General features: G+C 44.2%; 1 protein-coding gene across 1 annotated transcript in view; it reads right to left on the reverse strand.

The window, feature by feature from the left end:
• LOC146869242 (complement C4-like) overlaps positions 1-27,332 on the reverse strand; it is a 550,923-nt gene that overhangs the window by 257,736 nt on the left and 265,855 nt on the right. The window contains exons 16-17 of the mRNA XM_085646117.1: positions 13,170-13,241; positions 8,832-9,032 (exon numbers count right to left, since the gene is read on the reverse strand). Coding sequence (XP_085502243.1) covers positions 8,832-9,032; positions 13,170-13,241 — 273 coding nt within the window. The remainder of the gene's footprint in view (positions 1-8,831; positions 9,033-13,169; positions 13,242-27,332) is intronic.

Consider the following 27,332-nt stretch of genomic DNA (forward strand, 5'->3'; position numbering starts at 1 on the left):
AATGAAGAAAGTAGTACCTAGTCATGATAAAGACCCAGCGGGTTTCCACCGAGAAATTAAAGACATGTTACTAATGGGAGAGTACACCTTTCCTGATATTATGACGATATTAAAGGTGCTTTTGCCTGCTGGCATTTATGAAAAACTGAAAGAAAAAGAGTGGGAAGTGGGAGACCAAAAGATAGACTGGACAGCATTAGCAGAGGAAGAAAGGGCCCGAACTGCAGGTTCAGGGCTCGGGGATAAAGTTAAACTGTTACCAGGTTTACTAGTACAGGTACTGCCACGTTTATTAACTACAAAAAAGGAAGATTGGGGTGCAATCACAGCCTGCAAACAAAAGCAAGATGAAGACACAAGCGATTATTATGCTCGATTTGAAAAATGTTTTGGTATAAATAGTGGTATAAAAGCAAGTAGTGACTCATATCCACATCTATTTGTGACAAAATTAGTGGAAAATGCATTGCCCCCAGTGAAGAATAGAATATTGAAATTCGAGAGTACCTGGCAAAGTAACACTCCGTCGCAAATGCTACAAATGTTACAGTATCATCACAATAGAATTAGGGATGAACAAGAACACGAGCATAGACGCATGAAGGATACAAAAATGAAAATGCTAGTTTCTCAGACAGTACCAGCAGATGGTCACAAAAAGGGTGTGACACATTCTGGTGATTCTGCAGTTCCTGTAAAAGGAACCTGCAATTACTGTAAACAACTAGGCCATTATGTACACGATTGTCCAGTCCTGAAACGTAATATAGCTACAGGCATTGCAAAGGAGAGACCACGATTAGTTAGACAAGATCAGAATGAACAAGGAGCTATGCAGCATGGACAGTCCATGCCAGTTCAGCAACAGTCCATGCCAGCCTCACAGCAACCCATACAGTTTGTGCCAGCTGCACCCCCGTTGCCTGCTACTGCCACACAAACCACAACACGACAAATGTATCAGACTGCACAGTATGAATATCCTGAGTATCAGCGTTACGCATGAACAAGCCTAGAGAGGGAAGTTGACTTACCGCTTATCGAGATTCCTGTGGATCAAGAAGGACCTTATGTACATAGTGAATTATTAGGTCAAGATAGAAAATTCTTACTCGATACAGGGGCAAGTCGAACAACTATAAAACGTAGTGAAGTTCCAGGGGCACCCCTCTCAGGCTCTCAAAATGTTTCCCTTGGTTTTTCAAGAAAACCTATTGTTAATGAAGTATCACAGCCTCTACCACTTACGATAGGACCTTTGACACGAACTACAGATTTACTGCTTACTAAATCATGCCCAGAAAATCTGTTAGGAATTAAGACTCTGAAAGCACTAGGAGCCATAATATGTTGTTCTCCGGAAGGAGTAAGGTTGTTTTTACGTGATTTTAAAGGTCACTATGTGTCTAGGGACATGGATCCCCGACTACAGACTTTACCAGTACATCTATGGGCACAAGGCCCTACGGATGTTGGCTGCATGAACATTACACCCTATCGAGTCACACTGAAAGCAGGAGTGGTACTACCACGAATGCGACAATACAAGTTACCGCATGATGCTGTAGTGGCTTTGCTGAAAATCATTGATGAGCTGATTGCCCAGGGAGTAGTTGTAGAAACAGACTCCAATGTATGTAATTCACCGATAATTCCGATTCTTAAACGAACTGATCCTACTGCCCCACCAGTATACCGATTGGTTATTGATTTGCGTGAACTAAACAAGTGTATTGTACCACAATTCCCTGTGGTCCCTGATATATCATCATTGTTGACAGCAATTGATTCCGAAGCAACATTCTTTACTGTAATTGATCTCAAGAATGCCTTCTTCAGCGTCCCAATAGATCCGGAAAGCCAATATTTGTTCGGATTCAGTTTAAATGGGCGCGGTTTTAAATTCTCACGCGCTCCCCAAGGATTCACAGAAAGCCCCAGCATTTACAGCCAAGCACTGAAACGAGAACTTGACAGTATCCACATGCCAGTCAATACTGCACTGCTTCAATATGTCGATGATCTGCTGATCACCGCGAGAAGCGGACCTGAATGTGAAAAGGCTTCTCTGACAGTTTTACATTTTCTAGCCGACAAGGGGCACAAGGTGTCTCCTTCTAAGCTGCAATTCTGTGTCAAGCGAGTTATTTATCTTGGTCACTCGCTGTCCAAGGAGGGAAGGCAGCTTACACCAGATCGCATCCAGTTAATTGCTAACATGTCAATACCCCAGACACAAAAAGAGGTGCGGGCTTTCATAGGCCTCACTTCATATTGTAGGCAGTGGATCCCTCAGTACGCATTTCTAGCAAAACCACTCATTCAGTTAACCACACAGGAGGCAGCCACATCGACTGTTCTCCCTTGGACTCAGGAACATACACAAGCTTTTGAAAGCCTAAAGGAAGCTTTATGTCAAGCACCTGTTTTAGCAACACCATGTTATAGCAAACATTTTACACTCTTTGTCACAGAACGCGAAGGTACTGCCTTGTCAGTACTCACTCAGGATCAAGCAGGATCACGCAAGCCATGTGCTTATTTTTCCAGTACATTAGATCCCGTAGCTCAGGCTTTGCCTGCATGCCTGAAATCAGTGGCAGCGACAGCTTTAGCAATCAGACAAAGCGATGCCATAGTGTTAGGACATCCATTGACAGTACAAGTAACACATGCAGTAGAGGTTCTTGTGAACCGAACACAAACACAACACTTGACCATAGCAAGACTTACCGGTTATGAACTGACATTGTTTCAACCACACATAGAGATCCGACGGTGTAATACATTGAATCCTGCTACACTATTACCTGTAATTGGAACAGACCCACTAGCTCATGATTGTGTTGAAATCATTGAAATAAAGACGAAACCTAGACAAGACTTGACAGACGTTCCATTGTTAGATCCAGACCTGACGTTGTATGTAGACGGATCGTGCATGAGAACAAGTACAGGAGATTTAGTGGCCGCGTATGCAGTCACAACAGACACTGAAGTTATTGAGACAAATTGTATAGATACTTTGTCAGCCCAAGCAGCAGAACTTATTGCTCTAACGCAAGCCTGTATTCAAGCCACAAATAAGAAAGTTAATGTATACACTGACTCACGTTATGCATTCGGAGTTGTACACGACTTCGGCGTGCTGTGGCGAGAGAGAGGTTATTTAACCTCCCATGGTGCCCACATTCAGCACGGACCCCTCATTCATGCCTTGTTAGACGCAATACATCTACCCACTGCTATATCGATTATGAAATGTAAAGCACACACGAAGGTTACTGATATCATTTCTCAAGGCAATGATTTAGCTGACAGAACAGCTAAACAGACTGCTCAGAATCGCACATTAGACATGACAAAGCCAATAGTTCAGGCACCAACACAATGTATGACAATTAAGGATCCCGCACTTGACGTAATTGACATACAGACACATGCCACAGCAGAAGAAATAAAGAAGTGGACTGAACTAGGAGGGATCCAGACAGATCAAGGATGGATGACGAAGGAGAAATCTGTATGGTTTCTCCCTGATTCCATGGTTCAAGCCATTATAGCTACAGTTCACAGTCCAGCACATTTAGGAGAGAAGGCTATGCTAGACAGCATTCAGCACATTTGGTTCAACAAACATTTACGAGCAGCAGCTAAACAAAAAGTTCGTACCTGTATGATATGTTGTCAGTTCAATCCAGGAAAGGGTGTTCCCGTAGAGCAGGGTGGATTTCAGCCTCCTGACTATCCTTTTGAAGTCCTCCAGATGGATTATATTCAGATGGAACGTTGTCGAGGATTCAAATATGTTCTCGTAGTTGTCTGCGCTCTCTCCCGTTGGACAGAGGCGTACCCCGTATCAGATTACACGGCCCCGACTACTGCCAAACAGTTAGTTCGAGAATTCTTCCCACGGTACGGGCTACCACGTGTTGTATATTCAGATAACGGCCAGCCTTTCTCATCCGAATTAATGAAACATGTCTCACTTTTGTTGGGATATCAGTGGAAATTCCACTGTGTCCGACACCCCGAGGCAGCAGGTCTCGTGGAACGACATAATCAAACTTTGAAAATCAGATTGTCTAAAATATGTAAGGAGAAAGGTGTTGACTGGATAGTAGCCTTACCAGTTGCACTATTTTACATGAGAATGGTAGCACACTCTCGAGCAGGGCTATCCCCTTATGAAGTGATCTTTGGTAGACCACCGAATATGTGGGGGACGCCTATACCCCGTAAAATAACTGATGTTGACTGTAATATGCTGACAGATTACCTGGCTTCCTTGATGTCTGCACTACAATCTTGTCGTTCACAGGTAGTCGCAGCTTTTCCCGACAACACCGAGGTGAAACCTCATGATGTAATTCCCGGCGATTATGTTCTCGTCAGGAATTTCGATCGGAAAACCCAACTGGAGCCAAGGTGGAGGCTTCCTAAGTTGGTCCTGCTGACGACCAGAACAGCTGTGAAGATCGAAGGAAGAAAAGGCTGGGTGCATTCCAGCCATATCAAGAAATTTCATGGACTTCCTCCTGACACAAACAGTACTCCCCGTGTGTCTTCCCCCATTGACTCAAAGCTACCCTTGGCTGAGGCCAGTAGCACCGAAATCTATAAGCAGAAACTCAGGTCCAGATCCAAACTGTCGGACGATTTGATTGTTTAAGTCCTCTCCAAGGTGAAGCGGTTGAATCTGTCCCGACATGTATCCCTTAGGTCTGAATGATGTAGAGTCCAGAATCATAATGAAACGACATGCTTATTGTAAATTACTGCGTAGCCACTGTATTGTGACTTTATTAATTTTGTTTTCCTTGAGTTTTTTAATAGTTACTGCAAGCATATTGTTGCATATGTATTATCCTGTTTCTAAACGTGCTTTCAATATAACTGATGAGCATTCTTTTAGTGATCTACCCCCACATGAGTTGTCCTATAGACTTGCGCTGCGCAATAACACATTCATTAGTATGTTACATCATTCCCATCAGACTAGTAATGCCACCAATTGTTGGGTGTGTGGCCGACTCCCTCCCTATCAGAATAACAAAGGAGTTCTGCCTTTCTTTCCACATCCGTTCACACACAATGGCTCCTGTGGAGCATGGTTTAGTTTATTAAATTCCATAGACCCAGACACAGCAGTTTATCAACAACATTGGATATGGGGAAATCTGAATCTAGTTTTATTCAAAGTCTGTCACCCCAATAAGGAGGGTCACCCCAGTAGAACAGGAACTGATTTAGAAAATGAAGTGTATAAATTAGGTAATTTTACGCCTAATCTTATGATTTTGAATGTCAAATCCGAAGTTGAACTAATTCTGCCCACTATGTCTGTATTTCCAGTTAAGGGTGAATTATGTGTGAGAAAAGTTGGTTCCATACATATGGGCCATAGCCAATGCGTTACTACAGTAGAATATAGTGATCAAGGTAAATCTTCATTTAGAGCTTCTCGCCATTCTTACTTTATATGTGGTCAGACGGCATATATGCGTCTGCCTCTAGATTGGGATGGTACCTGTTACATAGCATTCCTTCTGCCACCTGTTTTCCTAGCTCCCCCTGATTATTATCGAAATGTTCATTTAGTACACAAAAGAGAGCGTAGAGATCTCCCAGTTGTCGATTATACTGAGACGGCATGGGACAAGTATGTAGATTTCAATAAAGGTATCTTTCCCTATATAGGTACCGTATCAAATAGTAAGCTGATACGCAGACTCACCAAGACTCTTGAAGCTGTAGTAAACGAGACTATAGCCGCCCTAGGCAATCTGACAGAGGAACAATCAGTGATGAGAATTGTTGTTCTCCAGAATCGTCTTGTCCTTGACGTCATCCTGGCCGATAGGGGCGGAGCTTGCAGGGTCATCGGATCCAGCTGCTGCATATTCATACCAGAAAATTCGCCATCTGTATATAAAGCTATAACACGCCTTCATAAGATTGTAAGCCAGATACACGAAAATCCAGGCACTTGGACGTGGTCCGGGTGGTTTTGGAGTGTGGTATCAGCCTGGGGATGGAGAGTTCTATCCTTCCTAGGTATTGGCCTTCTTATGCTCTTCAGTTGTTGTTTATGCCTGCAATGTGGACCAGCGATTTGTGGTCTGTGTGCCACATCATGCATTCCATATCACAGTTCTCGTTCAAAATGCCGGAAGAAGAAGGAAGAAGAAATGATGCTCCATGAGCAAATCGATGGAATGATGAAGATTGATATCTCTTGAAGGGCAAGTAGGGGACAAGGAGGGAATGTGGAAATGTGGATTTTCCTAATCAGTTATGTCCCCTATCTTGGACCCCAACGGTTCTATATGCATGTTACAAGTACATGTATGTTCCCTCCAGTTCCAGTTTCTAAGACGCAAACATACGTGTGTCTACCGTCGACATGTTCTCTGTCAGATTCGCCATCGATGGGCTGGATATTCGATTCCCAAGTATGAAAGGCCACCGACTTTATATGGCTAAATTACTACATTTTTACAGTTCAGGCAAGTAGGCCCGATTCTGTCCTCAAAGCCTTTCCCTGCTCTCTATCTCTGACAGCTTCAGCTTGAGCTCGCATCTGTATCCATGAACTTTGTCCTACTCCCTGTGCAGCTAACGGTGCCTGCCTCGGCCAGTCTTCGCCTGCCTGCCAAGAAGCTGTATTTCACCTTCGAATTATCTATTTTGCTCTCCAGCCGATGCATTCCTGTCTAGTGATTTAGGTAAACATTTCCTTTAGCTCACAAGCAAAGGACTCAGCCTTTCCGTCCTCCTGCAAGTGATTCATAGCCCTGTTGCCATGGAAAGTTTTCTGCCCCTCGCATCTCATATAGACACTTAGACGCTTGTACACGCGCACACAGTTAGTATAGAATAGATTCTGTCCGAGAGTCCTTCCTTGTGGATAACATAGTTCTCTAAACATAGGATGTTAGATATGATTTGGGATTAGGTTGACTTGACCCCCCAGACTTCTCGTCTCCACATGTAGAGCTAAAATGTCAAGTCCCCTTCACCCCCTAGTTACACGTCAATCACACGTCATACTGCTGCGCACGCATCTATGTTAAGTATTATCGTATAGATCCACCTATGTAAGATAACCAGAGCCAATCATGTTTCTTTTTGCTCCTTATTACGCCTAGTTTCAATTACGTATCACTATGTTAATTTATCTTATCAATCGTTACGCCTTTTTGCATTTGTTTCATTGTAAGGGTATGACCTATAAAAGTTACTTCTTGTCAATAAAGTATTGTACTTCACTTCCTGAACCCTCGTGGTGACGGAACCTGAAGGCCGCGACTCGAGTCGGCCATTTTTGATGGAATAAAGCCCATTTAGAAAACCTCTTATACCACGGATTCTGCCTCTTGTTATTCTGAGCTATTTTTACTTTATTTTAAAGATTCCGTATGAAATTCAGTATTAGGTAAAAAAGAATATTTACCACAACGCACATCGACGTTTATAGCTTTTGACACTGAGTGTCTACTTCTTGGCGACGGCGGGTCAGAGTCCCACGATGCCAAAGCACTTCTTGATGTTGGGCAGCGATAAGTAGAAGGCCTCAACCTCGCAAAAGAGTGTCTTTACATCAAGCATTGACGTTTATACATTGTTGAGCCAGTCATTGACAGTAAGCATGTCGATGGCGTACCTCCTCTCGACTGCGCCTGCTTCAATGTCGACTGGGGCCGAAAGCACTTTCTTCCTGAAAAACACCTCTCAGACCTTCCACGATGAAGAGTTACCTTCCCCTCACTCAGAGGTCGCTCTGGCTTCTTGCTTGAGTCTTCTTTCATCTTTTCCTTGAAGGTGAGTTTTCTGTTACATAGGGTTTGCCTGGAGAAGGTTTTGCAAATGTCACAGGAGACTTGTAGATGTGAAGAAGGCAGGCAGAAAATGCAGACCTCATGGGTGTCTGTTTTGGCCTTTTTCCTGCCACAGCGAGGATAACTGTCGAATATAGAAGGCATTTTAAACACAAAAATACCTCTATTCCTGTCAGAAAAGTTCAAAACTCAATAGGTGAAGACAAAAGATGTCAAGTGAAGCAAAAATCACTGATATTTAAGTCCACATTTTGAAGAAAAAACCTCAAAAGGTCGTGCTCAATGTTCCAAGGGTCCTGTCAGCAGGAGCCAAAAAAAAGAACTGTGGTTACTGCCGCTGGCTGACCACGATGCGATATTGGAGGTCACACAGTTCTTAAAGCCACATTCTCCTTTTTGTTTCCTAAAAATGGCAGCCTATGGGCTATATTGCCCTGCATGTCTTCATTCTACTCTCTTATAGCAAAAGGGGTTGTGGAGGATTTCTTCTGTGAACTTACGAAGTTGTTCATGCATTAAGCGCCTGTTTCCTTGGATAGTCCCCTTTTGTTTCAACAACATTAAGAATTTTGACCACTGTAGGCTAGTCCTATTGGCTGAATTATGACTTACTTAAGTGACTTTTCAAGACCTTCCTGAAGAAAGGCGAATTTCAGCACTTAAGAAGATATATTGGGAAAAGTGCTACGGGTGACCCGCAGGCGGGTGGGACTATTCAAAGCTTATGACTATACATGAAAGTCCCCTACTAGAGAAATGTTGTTTCTTCCATACACCGAGAATATGAGAACATATACATACACATTTTAAGACATAGTAAGTGGTATTTAATAGGCAAGTGCTTCACCCTGAAAAGGAACATATTTCCTAATAGTGCTGCCACAGTACAATTATTGACTGCTAATATATCCCAATATGTTGGTAAGATGTAGACAGTCATACCACAAGTAGATTAAATGAACAAGGTCACAAAGAAGCAGGGATACTTACTTCTTCCCAGCCCAGAGGTCACCCTCCTGTATTTCTTCCGCTGCTCTGCAGCAAATTCACAGCACTTCAGCAGGGCACTTCTGCATTTCTCATCTGGGACTTTGTTGGACCTCTGTTCACAGCTGCGCTTCATGTGTGGGGGCAGGAGCGCCATGCCGTTTTTGCAGCACTGTTTCAGCTTGATATCAGTGAACTCTCCGACTGTGGCATGCAGGAGGTAAAAGGCAGTAAGCGATGAGCAGAACAAGAGGGGGTGAAGCAGAAACACAAAACAATGCAATAACAAGCCCTCATTGTGCATGAGCTTAAGAACTGCTAGTGGCCTGCTGCCTGGTGGCTTTACAACGCTAACACACCTGTTTAACAGTGTGGACGGGGAAGTTGTAAGGTGCAATTAGTTTCTTATTGCCTCCGCAACTGGTAACTTTTCCTGCACCCTCTCTTCTGATAATGTCCAGGATCACTGTGCAGGGGAACTCACCAATCAAGGTGGTCTCATTTCCTTGTTTAGAACTTCTTTATATTCCTTACACTCTTTGTGGTCTCTATTGTGTAATGAATGAATTGTATGCTTTTTGTCTTTTTCAGGAACAGTCTATTTGAGATGCATACCACCTGAAATATGAATTGAATGTGCTTAGTTAAAATAGCACACTGTCTGTGCAATTTCTAAAGCTAATGTTATTGGAAGGTGACGTTTGTGCAGTAATTCAGGGTGCTGTCTGTTGGCCTACTCTAGAATGTGAGTACTTGAAATCCATTTTAATGCTTTAAGCCAGTGTATAAAAAGGATGTGTTGCATCTGGTTAACCGGCTGGTGGCGTGTACATTGTTACCCCTTTCGTAGCCTAACGTACTCCCTAAAAGAGATTTGTGGAAGGGGAGGAGTTCAATGCATTATCACAAACCAAAATCAATTCAAGATAGAGTGAAGAGAAGAGAGACAGAAGAATCAAAGGTATCTGGTGGGAATCAATTCCACCATATGGGAACAGTGGTGATTAAGTTCAACAAAGGCACTGCTTGATTTGTACCAACGGTAGTAGGAAGTCTGCACCAGCACTCATTTCTGAGACTTATTTTCATCATCAGACTTCGACCCAGAGCAAGAGAGAAAGTCTAAAAAGGGAGGAAGGAGGAGAAAAGTATAGATAAACGGTGTCAAAGGAAAAAGGAAATGATGAAAAAGACCTGGAAGAGTGTGATAAAGAGAAAGAACGTGTAGGGTGGTGGACGAAAGAGCCATGAGGTGGCACTGACTTGCTCCAAGATTGGCATAGAAGGCACAGACAGATTAAGTTGTTCAATCAAAAGATGTGAGTTATGCCAATTAGAACTTAGATGGTGACTTGGCGATGAAGCAAAGACAAAAAACCGATAGCTTTTTCCTAACAGTGATTTTACACAGTCAATATAAGCTTGTAAGACAACATATTATGCTAAAAATATTTTTAGGGCCCAAATGTTTTCAAAGCTATTTTTACAGCAATTAATGAACTAAGGCCAATTGATGGAAATTTGCTCAGAAGCTAAATGTAGATGCAGATTTTTTTCAGTTGATAATATGAACTATCAAAGCGAATCTGGGCTTGAGTGTAGTCCCAGGCCCAAGCGTTGATTGTAAAGCGCAGTTCATTCCTGGAGGAACAGAGATACTGAATCAGTTTTCCTTATTGAGTGATGAGGATTGCTTGTATTCAAGAGTATTAAGCTTTCAGGTTGTGGTGCAGATATTATCCCAGCAAAGGTGCTCAGAGTGGTCCTATTGAACTCACATTATTATGCCTAGGGATATTATCAATTTGTCACAGAGTACTATTTGTGCTCCAGATGATTTAAAAAATGTACGCGTTCGATCACTATTAAAAAACACATCCTCTTTGGATCCAGAGTACTCCGTTCATTAGAGACAAGAATCTCAACTACCATTTATGGCTACAATTCTGGAGTGCGCTGTCGTTAACCAGTCAACCGCTTTTGTAGACTACTAAAAGATACTCCATCCAATGAAGCCCAGCTTTCGCACAGGCTGTGGCACTGAAGGCAAGGTGACCACAGTATTGGACAACTTGCACAAGTATGCAGGTCAAGATGCTCCAGCAGCTTTGATTCTGCTGGGGATGTCTGCTTCAATACCATCGGCCACCACGTATTATTGAATCATCTGGAGGCCTTCGGTACCAGAAGTTCTTGCGTGTGCTCGAAGGATTTCTGACTAACTAACTGTACTGCCAAAGTTACTTGCAGCTCTTACATATCTGATATGAAAATGCTGAATTGACAGAGCCTCAGGGTTTGGTATTGTCATCCCTGCTTTTTAATTTATATATGGCTCCACGTGCACATTTGATACAATGTTTTGGCATTATTGTTCTGAGGTATACTGACGATACCCTGATCCTATCTGTGGCTGCTGGAGATCAATTCACAGGACAGAAACACTATGCAGATGTCTCACTAATGGGAATCAAGGGATGCTATTTGAAATTAAATTGGGGGAAAAAGGGAAATCATATCTCCATTCGGGGTGGAATCACATGTTCTGGCATGCTTCATTGGGTTAAAAAACTAACACCCATCCTGTATGACAAAAAAGGGGGTGTTAGGCTTGATCGACCACTTTTAATGGAGGATCAAGTGAACTCGATTGTCTTTACCAGCTGAGGGTTTTCAAATGCATAATCCGTATGTTTACACACCAACAAATGATACTTGTTATGAGCGTTTTTATCTCAGCCTAGCACAATTATTGCAATGGCCTGTACCTGGATCCTCCAGCTATATCTTTAAGTAGGCTTCAGCTGGTGCAAAATCCAGCAGCCAGGCTGATCTTTAATATGATCTATATCTCGCCAGCTCTGAATATACCGCCTTGGCTCCCCGTGAACCGAAGAGTAAGGTTTAAGACTTTATCATAAATCTTTGAATGACCCACATCCAAACCCTCTGAGAGATTTTCCTCTTACAAACCCAATGTCAGTTTAAGATCAGAGGGAGCCTCCCTCCTCCGGGTACTGAGTATTGCGGTGTTACTCTGTGGGGTGCAGACCCTTTTCTGTCGCATCAGACCGACTGTCATGCATTCCACTGAAATTGTGACATAAAACTCCTGGTTGATTTTCAGGAAATGGCTGAAGACCTGGCTGTGTCCTTTTCTTGGTTTGAACTTCTTTCTTTTATCTTGTCACTCTTATTTTTCCTGGCCGACATATACCACGGATTATTAGTCCTTAGATATTTGCAGGCGATGGTTTCATGCGCAGAAAATGTAAATGAAAACTAAAACAAATGAACAGCTTAAACACAAGGGCTCCTGAATCTTGCCTGTGACTGAAGAGCATCCTATTTTGCTCTGTATCATGGGGTCATTTCGTGAGTCCATCATGGGCCTCATTAAGGATGCTTGACGCGGCACCATTTCAGAAGTAGACAGTGCGTCTGGGGGAGCGATCTGAGCCACACGGGCCCCAATAGTGAGAGGAAGGTCCTCGAAGCTGCTCTCCCACACATAATATTCATTCACATATACAGAAAGTGCACATTGACAAGAGCTCATTCGTGTAAGAGAATGTGTGATTGCACCATTTGTACATGCAGTTTAAGGTTTGGCTGTGTCGTAAGCGAGTAACACCCTGTGTGCACTGCATATTGCAAAAAACCGACTCCGGACAAACTGATGCAGCACAATGTGCAAATCACAGGTGGGGTCAAACATTTATTAGACTGAGATGGGCAAGTGTGCAATGTGCAAATATAACAAAAAAGTTTTCTATATGTAAAGCCCTAAAAAAAGTGATATATAAAGACAAATGATGAGAACCTTTGAGGACTGAGATCATGATTGTCAGAGCACCATAGCCACATATATAGCTGGATTCCTCCTTTATCCACTTACAGAAAGAGCTCAAACCCATAAGTCACATTTATGCATACATGCATAAACACAAGTCTCATTGGTGCATCACCTGTGCTTGACTCCACAAAGACAAGAACCTCTCACAGGCTTAAGCGGTGACATACTTGAATATTAGTGGCGAGTGATTCTCTGACATATGCCTTTTCAGTGAGGTGGCCGGCACAAATGCACCATTCCTGCAATACATTCAAATTTCCATTACACAGATTTTCACGCTCACTGGTGAATGCAATCCCATAATTTCCTCCCACTGTAGAAGAGGGTCACCATTGGTAGAGAAGAAAGAGGAAACATCAAGCCGTGGATGCGATAAAGAAGAGGATTCAGGCCATGGTAAGATAATAGTCTCCTTTTACCAAGCGCTGTCCTGGAAAGGCGTTGGTAGCCTGAGATCAAATTTTATTTTCCCCCACTCTACTCACGTTTGTTGTTGATTGTGGTTTGGTAGTCCAGAGTCCTTTTCTTTCTCCTCGGCTGTGCTTTGCACCCGTATCCTGTGAGATAAAACATCAAAACAGAAGAAGTAAATAGAATTTTCATCAATGGACTAAGCTCTAGATTTTGCTCTTCCTCGAAAAATCAGAGGATATTTCATTATGAAATTATAACTCATGAAGGTGACGCAAGAAAATAGTGAGCAAAAAAGCAAAAGAGAATGTAGAGGTTTCTGCTTATTTTTCTCCATTTCTGCAAACAAACAGTTTGTCCCAACATATTGGAGAATATCTCCAATTGCCTCTTTTATCTCCCATGTGCTGGACAAGACAGTACAAGAATGAGAATGAGCTCGAAGTGAGTGCCAGGCTGAAGGACCCTATACAGATGTAGTTCGCTCCTTCCCTTGGGAACAAAGGGACTGAGGTCAGTCCGACAGTGACTTGGTTAACAACGCTATCAGAACCCCGCTCAGAAGGCCACGGAGCAAGCAGGAGCCACTGGGCCCAACCTTGGTGGTTGAAGCCTTTTACTTCTCATGTCCTGGGACACAACCTACTATGGATCCACAGCAACTGGGAGAAGTACCCCTTCAGCACTTGACTCTCAGTAATAGCGTGGTCCAAGCAGTATAGTGCTCCATCGGAGGGGAGGAGGGGGGACACAAGGGATGGACATGGGCTCACAACTCAAGGTATGTGCATCAATAAATTATTGTCCAGCCAAATACTCACTTTTGTCAAAAAAAGATTAACATTGTATATTACCACTATCCACACAGGATATACAGTCCCCTCTGAGGTCAGGTTTCTAGTGTTTGGCAATCAGTACCCTGTCTTCCACTCCCTCCTCAATCTAGTGATAGTTAGAAATTGGGTTACTGGTTGAGGAGGGATAAACCCTTTTCAAGCAGCAACCACAATCTCTGTCAGGGTGAAACCTATGTAAACCCCAAATTAACCAGTGCTTACCCCTCTGGTAGCTTGGCACAAAAGCAGTCAGGCTTAAGTTAGAGGCAATGTGTAAAGTATTTATGCAGCACTTCAAACAGTAATAAGGTGAAAGCACAACACAAGAATAATTGCACAGCAATTTAGAAAAAGAGAGTAGAATTTACTAAGGGGCAGATATACGACCATTTCATTTTGTGATTTTTTGCAACTCGCAATTAGGGACTCGCTAAATGAAATGGACTAATGTGTCCCAGACACATTAGCAATTCCGAAGGGGGTCGCAATTGTCCCGCCTCATCAATATGAGGCAGGTCGCACTTTGTGACGCATTGGAAATGGGCAATAACACAGTGTTGGCCTGCTGGGGACAGCAGACCACCATGTCTGTGTTTGCTTTAAAGTAAAGCAATTTTTAATGCAGCCCCTTTTCCTTAAAGAAGGACGGGATGTGTTTCAAAATGAAAAATGAAATATACAGGTTTATTTTTACTGCCTGCTCCAAAAATCGTTTTAGATATCATTCATAAAGGGGAGGGGTCATCTGGGACCCTTTCCTGTTTGCAACTGGCTTACCAACTACCTAAAGTAGGTGGCAAACTGTGATTGTTTTACAACTGCATTCCAATCAAAAAACAATTCTACATTTCCCTGTGACTCGCGATTAGAAGGGACGCCCTTGGCAGGCCCCTCCTAATAGCGACTCCAAAACCCTATTTTGCGAGTCGGTTATAGTATTGCCAAGCGGAGCGGCCATCTTTGTTCTGCTGCAGCATACACAGTCTAGACAAACTTCGTATACAAGCATGACTGGGCTTTTTCATTCCTATTTAAACTGCACCAGGAGACAGACGCGCTAAGATGCGGTCTGCCCGGGAGCCAATAGGTGTTATTAGACATATGTGTGTTTTGACTTAGTAAGTTTCTTTTTCCTCAACAGGCCCTTCCAGACATTTCAAAGCACTATGTTCTTCTCTCTTTGAGCATCTCCCATCCACGTTATGTGCAGACACAGCAATATGCTTTGCTGGTAGTTTTCTTATTTTTCTTCCCTTTGCGCACAGTTAACTACAGTGCTCTGTGTCTCTTTAGGGTATGACTACAAGCCCCTCTACCCCGGCAGACCATGAGGCATAGTATTGCCAAAGCATAAGTATGTTCCAGAAAATTATGAGAACATTACGTGTTTATAAGTTGTATGTCATGTGGTGTCTAGTTTTTTCACAAGTGTTTTTAAAGTTATATTTCTGCATTTAACTACACTTTCTCACAAAGGAGACGTCTGATGTGTTTGATTGTGTCACATTAGATTAAAGCACTAATTAATTATTATCTCTAAAGGGTTCAACTATAGAGGAGTACATTGATTGGATTACCTCATTGGGTATGGACCTGCCCACGTGAGAGGTAGGCAGGCATTATGTGCTAACTTTTCATTTTGTTTCATTCCCTGAGCAGATACTACGAGTCAAAGACAAAACCGTATGTATTTTTAATCGGGTGCTCACACATCAGTTGTGCATCCTCACTTTATAGGTTTTCACAAGGAGTGGCATGCATAGGGCTTGTCCCCGTGTGGTGCTGAAGAAGAGGTTTAGGGGATGCGTCGAAACAGGTCGACCGAATATTCGGGACTGTATACACATAATAGTTACTTTTTTCCCTACTATTTAACCTCCTTTTTATCCATACCAACTAGGAGCAAGAATAAAATATTAGCTCACTAGCTAGGTATTTTTTAACATCACTTTCACCACTCCACTAACACTGCACTACACATTTTTCCACCACACATTTTTCCACCAAAAAGTGCTCCTGCATAGTTCCTCAAGTTGCAGCACGGCCCAAACAGCAGCTATTTGGGATGTCCGCAATGATGAAGCATGTCACCTGGAGCAACCTTGGGTGAGTGAGGGGACTCAAGAAAATAATTTTCTTTTCTTAGAATAGGGGTCTTGTTTTTTCGCACATTCAGCGGAATCCCCATTCCTTTGGTTAGGTTTTTTGGATCTGACATTTACAGATTTTTTTGTGAACTACAGGTACATTGGAGGGTGAACCTAACCATTCCCTCCATTCCCTCCATCTCCCCTCTTTTTTGATTGTGGGGACAGCAGACCACCATGTCTGTGTTTGCTTTTAAATAAAGCATATTTTTTTTTAATGCAGCCCCTTTTCCTTAAAGAAGAACAGGATGTGTTTCACAAAGAAAAATTAAACGTATAGGTTTATTTTTACTGCCTGCTCCTAAAATCGTTTTAACACTCATTCATAAAGTGGGGGGGGGACCATTTCCTGTTTGCGACTGGCTTACCACCTACCTGATTAGGTGGTAAATTGTGATTGTTTTACAACTGCATTCCAATCAAAAAACAATTGTACATTTCCCTGCGACTCGCGATTAGGAAGGGACGCCCTTGGCAGGCCCCTCCTAATAGCGACTCGCAAACCCTATGCGAGTCGGTAATAGGTTACTCACTCGCAAGTTAGGGGTGGTGCATCACAAAAGCCATTATAGTTCTTGTAAACGGCCCAAATCTCGCCCTACATTATTTGAGACCAAAATGACAAAAATCCAATCAGTAGAACCGCAGATATGCAATTTTAAAGATTTAAGTGAAAATAGTGGCAATCAATCAATCAGTGGTTTATAAAGCGCAGCTACTCACTCGCGAGGTTATCAAGGCGCTAAAGGCGTGGGGGGCTCTGTAGTGTGCTGGGGTCATCCGAAGAGCCAGGTCTTGAGGTCCTTCCTGAACTGGGGCAGTGTGGAGGGGGAGGTTGATCCAGGCAGTGGCTGCGAGGTGGTGAAGGACTTCCCTCCCGCTCTGGTCTTGTGGATGCGTGGGACAGTAGCCAGAAAGAGATCGGCTGATCAGAGGTGTCTCTTGGCTGCGTGGAAGGAGAGGCAGTCATTTAGGTGTGCTGGTCCAATGTTGTGGAGGGCCTTGTAAGCGTGTGTGAGGAGATTTAAGGTTATTCTTCTTTTAATGGGTAGCCAGTGGAGATCGCGGAGGTCTTGGGTGATGTGGTGGTGGCGGGGTATGTCTAGGGCTAATCTGGCTGCGGCATTCTGGATGGTCTGGAGCTTGTGAAGTAGTTTCTTGTTGATTACGGCATATAGAGCGTAGCCGTAGCCCAGTTTTCTGCTTATGAGGGCATGCGTGACCCTTTTTCTGGATTCAGGAGAGATCCATGTGAATGTTTTTGGGAGTATGCAGAGGGTGTTAAAGCATGACGAGGATACAGCGTTGATCTGGAGGTTCATTGTGAGCACCGAGTCTAGTATGATGCCGAGATTTTGTGCATGGTCCCTTAGGGTGGGGGGGTTTCTGAGGACAGGGGGCCACCAGGTGTCATCCCAGGTTGAAGGGGTGGGGCCAAGGATGAGGACTTCTGTTTTCTCGAAGTTGAGTTTCAGGCAGCTTCTCTTCACCTAGGTGGCAACAGCTTTCATCCCTTCTTGGAGGTTGTACCTGGTGATGTTAGGTTCTTTGTTGAGGAAGAGGATGAGCTGAGTGTCATCCGCTAAGAAGACTATGTTGAGCCCGTGGTTTATGACGATGGTTGCAAGGGTGGCCATGTAGAAATTGAAGAGGGTGGTGCTGAGGGATGATCCCTGGTGTACTCTGCATCTGGTCTCTGTTGGTTCCGAGAGGAAAGGCGGGAGTCTGACTCACTGAGTTCTGCCTGTGAGCAGATGCCGGTGTTGTATAGTCAGGAGGCTAGTGTGCGGTGGGAGACAGTGTCGAAGGCAGCTGAGAAGACCAGGAGGATGAGGGCTGCCATTTTGGCCCTGGTTGAGGAGGGAGCGGATGTCGTTTGTGGCGGTGAGTAGGGTGGTCTCTGTGCTGTGGCTGCTCCGGAATCCGGATTGGGAGATGTCCAGGACATTGTTGGCTTTGGTGAAGTTTGCTAGCTGGGTCTTAACTGGCCCAAGAGCACCCAGTGCCCGAGACAAGCGATGGGCCGTCCTGGACCACAGAACCTGACAGTTTGACCGGGTGGGAGGCTTTGGCTGGACCGGACCCCTCCATAACTATGTGTGGGTGCCTCACACACCTGTAAAAGATCAACAAAACTACTACCAAGAAATTATATTATAGTTTGTGCGAACAATAAATCGGTGCTCCTTGAATCGCGACTCTCCCAAGTGACCTCACAGCAGAGAAATAGCTGAGGTGAGAAATAACCTCCAATTTGTTCTTGCCCCTGGCTAGTCCCAGAGCTTTACATTACTATAGAACACTGCCTAAGCCCCAGAAGGGAACTTAGTTGAGACTTGCCTGAAATAACACGCCGCTGTAGAAGACAAGGGAGTGCGCACCTCCACAACACACCACCAAAAACTACCCTGGGCCCGGCTCAGCCTAACTCTCGAATCTGCATAACTCGCGCTGGCTACAGGGGATGGGGTCTGGCCTCTGCGCAGACCCAGTGAGTGAGAGGTGGTGCAGGAGGACGATCGTAATCCGACAAGACCACTGCAACACATACACCGCTGTAAAGCTTGTCCACTGGACGCGCAGAACTCCACCATGGGCAAAACAGATAAGAAGCAATCCCGACTAACATTTGAACCCAAGAGAGCAGTCAAACCCAGCAGGGAAGCAATATCAGACTCGGAACAGGACATTCAACCGCAGAGCTCATTGGGGCTGGCCTCCATGCTGGCGGTGATGCAGCAGAGCCTACAATGTATCGACAGGAAAATCAACAAGCTAAACCTATGCATTGATCATATGGCGACCAAACGGGATAAGCAATCGGCCAGGATAATGGAGACAGAACAACATATATCCACTACAAAGACACACTCTGCAGCACTCAAGAGTAATGCTTAAACATGGAGAAGGTCCTGGAGGTGATCTAAGCTAAAAAATGAGGATCTAGAAGCTAGATCTAAAAGGAATAACCTGCGGAATATGGGGGTTCCGGGAAACCACCTACACAGGAAACATGGAAGTCTATGTAGATCGCTTGCTGAAGGAGATCTTTTATACCAGGCAGTTTTCGCATGTGTTGGTGGTAGAAAAAGCGCACAGATTGCTGATGGCGAGGCCTCCCCATGGCACTCCTCTGCGCCCCATTGTTGTGTGCCTTTTGAACTACCGAGATGGGGCTGTGGTACTACGCCAGTTCAGAGAACGGCAGGAGATCCAATATCAAGGGAATGCCTTTTCATTTTTCCCAGATTTTACGGTGTGGGTACAGGCTGCTCGCAGGGAATACCTTCAACTAAAGAAGAAATTGCAAAAAGAGGGCATCGAGTATGCTATGTTATATCCAGCCAAACTTAAGATCAACTACAAGGGCACACAAAACATATGCACCACCTCCAAAAAGCGGCAAAGGAATATGTGAAGCAGATTACGGGGACCCAACGGTCCGCCCAGGAACAGGAGGTCTGAGGGGCCCCAGGTCAGATACCCCAGCAGATGGCTTTACATCTAGGTGAACTGTCAACTAGCGGATGAAATCTGAGCGGACGGCTGTCCAGAATACAAGATCCTGTGGGAACAAGGACCACCCTGTGTGAGATCTGAAGGGTCTGTAAGTACTGTACTGAATAGGCATGGTGTGGCAAGAGACAAAGTTTAAGGCATTGAGATAGACGAGTCAATAAAGGATGCACACACGGCATACCCGCCCAACCTGCTTAGCTGCTCGTCTCACGAATAGACAGTGGTGCATGAGCTCCCTTGTCGCCTCCATCAACCAGGAGGTTACACCGAGCGACTAGCTGCCCCCCTTGGGTGATCCCCACTTGAGTTATCGTTCACGGGGCCTTATGTCTCGATTACGGTATAGTCTATTAATGCACTGTCTTTGGGACGTTCAGGTATTTAAGGATGATGCCTTTAGCATGGTTGGGATGCTGAAGTGGGAGGGGGAGGGAGTGGTGTTAGTTTTATGTAAAAGCCTACAGATTTATGATGACTGAAACTGCCAGATGTGAAGCTGTGATCAAAATGAACCAGACACACACAAGGGTATGCAGCTTAAGCAGATGGGTAAAACAGCACAAGTTGAACCACTACATTTAATAACATGGAATGTGCGGGGGCTTAATAACCCCAAAAGAATTAGACAAGTGCTAGCCTACCTAGATAGGCATAAGGTACAAATAGCACTGTTGCAAGAGACGCACATCAGAGGCAAAGCGGCGGAGACGACAGGAGCCAGATGGGTGGGATACCTATTGGCCTCTTCTTACTCTAACTACACAAGGGGGTTCAAGCTATTTATTAAAAAGGGGGTCCCATTCGCGGCAATATATTCCGAGATTGATGAAGATGGCCGGCATGCGATAGTACAGGGTGTGCTCTGTGGCACATTGTTGACTATTATTAATACCTATGGTCCCAACATGGACGGCCCAGAGTTAAATGCGCACATTTGGCGCCGGCTAAGGGCGCTACAGCCCTCAGCGACCATATAAGGAGACAACCTAAATTTATATTTGGATCCGAACATGGACAGATCAGTGAAAGGGGAGATGAGGAGGAAACAGGCAGCGCAGCTGATGCGCAATGAAATGGATGACTTTGGCCTCATAGACACCTGGAGACATCCGAGTGGAAGGGAGAATACCTACACCTCAGCGACCCATGGTTCCTGGTCTCGCTTAGATTACTGACAGGGGAGATGAACACATGGGTGCAAAATATACGTCACTTGACTAAAACGCTATCAGATCACACCATGGTGTTGTTGACACTGTTTATCCCAACACAAGCACCTAGACAGTTCTAATGGCGCCTGCACCCCACTGCGCTATAAGATCCAGCTTTCCGAGACACAGTGAGGAAGGCTATAGTGGAATACTTTAACATAAATACAGACTTGGTCGACAGTGCTGGGGTCCTCTGGGGGAAGCATTCGAAGCCACCATCCGGGGGGTATGCATGGGAACGATTTTAAAGGACATCCTCACCCAGTTACAGAAACTGAAAGGCAACCTGCAGATATTGGAGCGAGAGTACAAGAGCGACCCACAAATAAGAACCTTGGCAAATATAAGGACGCAAATCTCCGAATATGAGGCTCTGGCAGAGCAGAAAATGCACCATATGTGCCGCAGACCTGTGACGCGGGCGTATGGGAAGCCGGCAGACCAGAACGCCACTTGGCCATGTCACTGAAAGCTCCATGGGCACAGTCTCATGTAACTGAGGTGATCTGGCTCAACTAAATACCCTGCTATGACACCCCCTCTGTTGGGGCGGAATTCTCCAAGTTCTATGCTCAATTATATAGCTCTTGCGAGGGAGCGACAGCAGCCGAGACCTCGCAATATATGGGCGATATTGCCAAGGCGTGAATGACAGATGGCCAGAGAGAATACCTGACGCAACCTGTCTTGGTGGAGATCAAGAAAATAATAAATATGCTTCCCAACAATAAGGCCTTGGCCTTAGATGGTCTGTCAGGTGAATTTTATAAGGAATATGCAGATCTTTAGGCCCCGAAATTGCTTAGGGTATTTGCAGAAGCATACGATAGGCAAGTGCCGCCCCCGTCATTTAGGGAGGCCCTCCTGATAACGATTTTAAAGCCAGATTAGCCCCCGAACCAATGTTCTTCATATTGGCAGCTGTTAATAATTAATATAGATACAAAAATACTGTCCAGAATACTAGTGACCAGACTGCATCCGTTACTTACCAATTCGGTCCTCCCAGACCAATATGGCTTCATTCCCAACCGCTCAACAGCGCAAAATCTGCGCACCATATTTGCATTATTCGCCCAGCTCGATCCCTTTTTGAAAGCCGCTGCAGTCTTATTAGACACCGCAAAAGCCTTTCACTTGATCTAATGGTCCTACATGTTCACTATTTTCCTCCGGATTGGGGTGCCACACGCGTTTCTTCATTGGGTCTGCCTACTATATACAGACCCCTTGGCACGACTCAGGTTGAACAGGGTCACATTTGAGGCAATAACCATACACAGATGCACAAGACAAGGCTGCCCACTGTCGCTGATCCTTTTCACCCTGGTGCTGGAACCCCTGGCGTGTGTTATACGCCAGTGACACGCTGCATCTGCACTACGCTTTATACCTCGCCCCATAGCGATCCCAATGTATGCAGACAATATGGCCGCATATGTTCAGGAACCGGAAACATATCTGGACTTGATCATTCGGTAATACTTTCGGTTTGAGTGACTGTCAAGCCTAAGTATAAATTGGCCGAAATCTTTTGTAGTGCCCCTCATCCCATGCACGACACCCTGCACGCAAAACCCCACTATATGGGAAGGCATTACCGTTAGATCACCAACCAGCAATATCAGTCACGAAGGAACCCAAGGTGCTAAGCTTACTGGTGAAGTTGTTGACATGTTCCCGGACAGAAAGTTTATTGAATGGACAACCGTGGCCCAAAGAGGTCATGGCTCTCGATTACTACATTTCTCGTACCAGAGTCTGTGCCAATCTATTCCCAGTCTACATCCACAGTTCCCAGAGGAACCCCCGGCATTGTCAGCACTTCAGATACTTCTGACTACTCCAACTAGACAGAAACTAGTCACCAGGCTCTATAACGCTTCGCACCTAGACAAAGCCCAGTCCAGCAACTCGCCCAGGGACAAATGGAATGAGGTTCTAGATACACCCCTCACACAAGCGGAATGGACATTATGCTGCACACAAACAGGGGAGCTCACCCGAAAATTGAAATGTACTCATTTATTCATTTTAAGTTCCTCCATCAAACATACTACACACCACTCAGACTTAGGAGTTATAGCCTGAGGGAGGATGGCAATTGCAGTAGATAAAGCTCCCCTTGTGAGATGTTCCCTGTGGTCTACAGACAGAATATCGAGTTTTAAATGTCAACATGCACACATATCGAGTTGGAAATATCAGATAAAGAAATATTGACAGCAAAAATATCGTGATCAAGAATATCGACTTTAAGGTAAGAAATATCGTTTTTTTAAATATCGTAGTTATTAATATCATTTGCAAAGTTATAGTTGTTTAAAAAATCGATTTTGGGAATTAATTTATTATTAATTAAATATTAATTTGTTGTTAATTTTTTATTAATTAATTTATTGGTAATTATATTAATGGTGTAATGTTCATAGCAACAGCTTTGGGATTTATAGGGGAAAAGGATGAGAAGTAATTTGATTATAATCAAATTATTAATATTTTGTAATCATTAATATTTATTTAATTTATATTTTATACTGTTAATTATGGGAATACATTTATTATTAGTTATTTATTAATTGGTTGTTAATGAATTGTTAATTATGTTAATTGTGTCATATTTTGGGGGAGCAGGTTGTGGGCTTATAGAGGATTAGGGTGGGAAGTAATCTAATTTTAATACATTTATTAATATTTGTTATATATTAATATTGATTTATTTTATAATTTATAGGGTTAATTGTGGCAATTAATGTATTAATAAGTATGTATCAATTGCTTGTTAATTATTATTAAGTAATTGATTGCTAATTCATTATGTTAATTGTGCCATGTTTTAAGGAACGGGTGGTGGGGTTTTTAGGTCTCCCCTACACAGAGCATGTGTTGTGCTGTGATATGTATTGTTTACAATTCAGCTGGCTTACAACCAGCCCACAGCATACCACTAGTTGTTTTCATTTTCACTTTCATTTACAATAGTCCATTGCTTAGCTCCCGTAGGCTTCCCTTCCTTTCTAGTCTTAGCTATTCTCTGGAGCATGGACCATATACATGTGTTCTTCCTCGTCTTTGTACTTCCTCAGCTTTTTGCAACATGCTATTTTTTTATTTTATTTTATTTTAAAAGCGTTTCAGCAATATTCCTGGATGTGCAATGTGCTTTCCTACTTTTAACACCAGTATACAGCTTCTAATTTATGCTTCTTTCATCCTATCTGCTGTCTCTATTGAAACCTTACTTACTTACAACCACAAATGTACTACTCTGTACTACTCTACCCTATACTACTGCACTCCACTCTACACCACTCCACTCTATGCCACTCCATGCCACTCAACGCCACTCTACTCCACTCCACTTTAGTCTATGCCACTTAACTCTACACAGTGCTATTCTACTCCACTCTACACCACTCAACGCCACACCTCTCTACATCACTCTACTCTACCCTATGCCACTCTACTCTGCCACTCTACTAAACTACTCTACTCTATGCCATGCCACTCTACACGACCCTACTCCACTCTATGCCACGCCACATCACTCTATTCTACACCACTCTACTCTACGCTATTCCACTCCAAGCAACTCCACTGTACTCTAAGCCGCTCCACTCTACTCCACCCTACTCTATGATACTCTACTCTATGCTCCTATAAACTAGATAGAGGTGAAACAGCCACCCTCATCCTCCTGGACCTCTCTGCAGCTTTCGACACAGTGTCACACCACACACTCATCCAGCAACGTTGCCAGATCGGACTCACAGGCCACACTCTCAGATGGATGGCGTTCTTCCTCACTGGACGTACCCAGAGAGTCCCCTCCCATCTCCTTGCACCCCAAGGCCACCATCTGTGGGATACCCCAAGGCTCATGTCTAAGCCCCACCCTCTGCAACATCTACATGACTCCACTCGCAGACATCATCAGATCACACTACATCAACATCAGCTCCTACACGGATGAGAACCTCTCACTTTTTCTCCTCGGTCTTAAATCCGGAGCGCCCTCCGTCCCTTGCATGCCCTCTGCACTTAAACTGGCACCAGATTCAGCAGCTAATTTCCTGTGCGAGGTATTTAATGGAATACTTTTGTCCGGCTGCTACCCAACTATCTGAAAGGAAGCTATTATTCTCCCTCTCCTTAAGAAACCTAATGCCGATCCCTTGGAGCTAAAGAATTTCCATCCTATTCCCCTCCTTCCTGCCCTGGCAAAAATCCTGGAGAAATTCATTAATACTGAACTGAGGAAGTATAGTGACTCACAGGAAATCATAGATCGTTCCCAGAATGGATCCTGCACCGGTCACAGCACCGAATCTGCCCTTATTGCAGCCACTGACTGCATTCAGTTGCAGGTAGGCCAAGGGGGCTCGGCAGTGTTGATTCTGCTTGATTTATCGGCAGGATTCGACACCGTCTCCCCAGTGCGCATGGTCCAACGTTTGCGGGAAGTGGGGGGTCACAGGAAAAGTCCTGCTGCTTCTTCATTCCTTTTTAACAGATAGAATGCACACAGTCAGTTGTGGAGGCTTCAGAACAATAGCTTTTGCTCTCCTATGTGGGGTCCCTCAGGGCTCTTCGCTTAGCCCTACTCTTTTTAATCTTTATGTGAACCCTCTGGCTGAATTGGTGAGATCCTATGGATTTCAGGTACTCTCCTACGTGGACGACACCCAAATTATTGTTTCCATCACCAACGACCTGCATTTAGTCACAGAGAAGTTTAATCTTTGTATGTCTAACATCATTCGTTGGATGAAGGAAAACTCTCTAGAGATCAACACAGACAAGACCGAGGTACTAATTTTTGGACCACAGAACTCCATCTGGTCTAATGCCTGGTGGCCTACAGAATGTGGGTCTCTTCCAGCCCCGGTAAAAAGTGCTAAAAATCTGGGGGTAAACTTTGATGAGGGCCTGACATTTGATGCCCAAGTCAATCGTACAGTTAGTACATGTTTCTATATTTTAAGAACCCTCAGAAAGGCGCTTCCATTCATTCCATCGGAACTACATCGGCCCACCATTATCGCACTGATTACCTCTCGTCTTGATTACTGCAATGCCTATACCTTAATATCACTGCAACATCACTGAATAAGCTCCAGGTGGTACAGAACTCAGCAGCAAGACTGATTTTAATTATTCCCAAATATCAGTCTGCCAGAGAAGGGTACCGTACCTTACACTGGCTCCTCATCAAGGAGCGTATTTCATTCAAGGTCTTAAGCACGGTATATAAGGCCATGCATAGCAAAGGCTCGCCCCAACTCCAAATCTTTGTTTCAATGGTATACTCCAAGGAGGACTCCGAGATCGTCCACTCAGAACAAACTGGTCAAGATGTAAGTCCTTATCTTTGGCAGACACACCGGCCTTCAGAACGACTCCTGGTAGCCACCAGAGCTCGGACCAGCCCCCATGCCGAAAGACCATACCCGCAACCTTGGCATCATACTGGACAGCGAACTCTCCAGGAGACATCAAGTCAACTCTGTTGCATTCGCCTGTTTCAACACCATCCACATGCTCTGAAGGATCTTCAGTTGGCTCCCCACCAGCACCAGGAAAACGGGGACACATGCCCTCATCACTAGCCGACTAGACTACTGCAACGCATTCTATGCCAGCACAAACTCCAAACTCATGCAAAGACTCCAGACAATACAGAATCCAGCAGACAGACGTATCCTCAACCTGCCCAAAAGAACACACATTGCCGAGCACCTCAAGGACCTCCACTGGCTCACCATATACAAGGGATGCCAGATCAAGCTCTTGACCAACGCATATATAGCACTCCACAACATCGTACCACACTACCTCACACTCCACCAACCAACCAGAAACCGGCAGCCGCACCAGAGGACACTCATTCTCTCACCTCGCCGCATGATAAGTAGCGTTTTACAAATACTACTTGATTGATATGCCTCTGTACCATATGCCTCTATATGCTATTCTACTCTATGCCACTCCACCTTATACCAATCTAATCTATGCCACTCTACTCTATGCCACTCCACATGATTCTACTCTATACCACTCTACTCTATACCACTCCACGATACGCCAATCTACTCCACACAATGCCATTCTACTCCACTCTACCCCAATGCTTGTTTAATGTAATATTAGGCTATTCTCTCCTAAGAACATAAAGAGACACACATTTCAATTTGTAAGAGGGACATTTATTACCGCTAGTCTTCAAATAGATCTGTATGTGTAAAAAAGTGTAAGTGTTAGGATTTTCTTGGGACCTAATGGCTTTATAAAGCTGTCCCTCTGTGATATCATTAATCATTTAAAAACAAGCAGAGGCTGGTCAGATGTTTTTAGACATTTACTGGCAGATTTGTAGATATGTGTACTGTGTTGAAAACACATGTCTGGCTGGTGTCATTCTTAAAATGCTGTAATCCTTGAAGCTGTTGAAGTTTGTTTTTCCACAAGCAAGGGACGTGATGCAGCACTGGCAATCCTCTCCTCTTGCACTTCAAGAAAGGATG

This window comes from Triturus cristatus, chromosome 1_1 (assembly GCF_964204655.1).
Source record: "Triturus cristatus chromosome 1_1, aTriCri1.1, whole genome shotgun sequence".
In the NCBI taxonomy this organism is placed as follows: domain Eukaryota; kingdom Metazoa; phylum Chordata; class Amphibia; order Caudata; family Salamandridae; genus Triturus; species Triturus cristatus.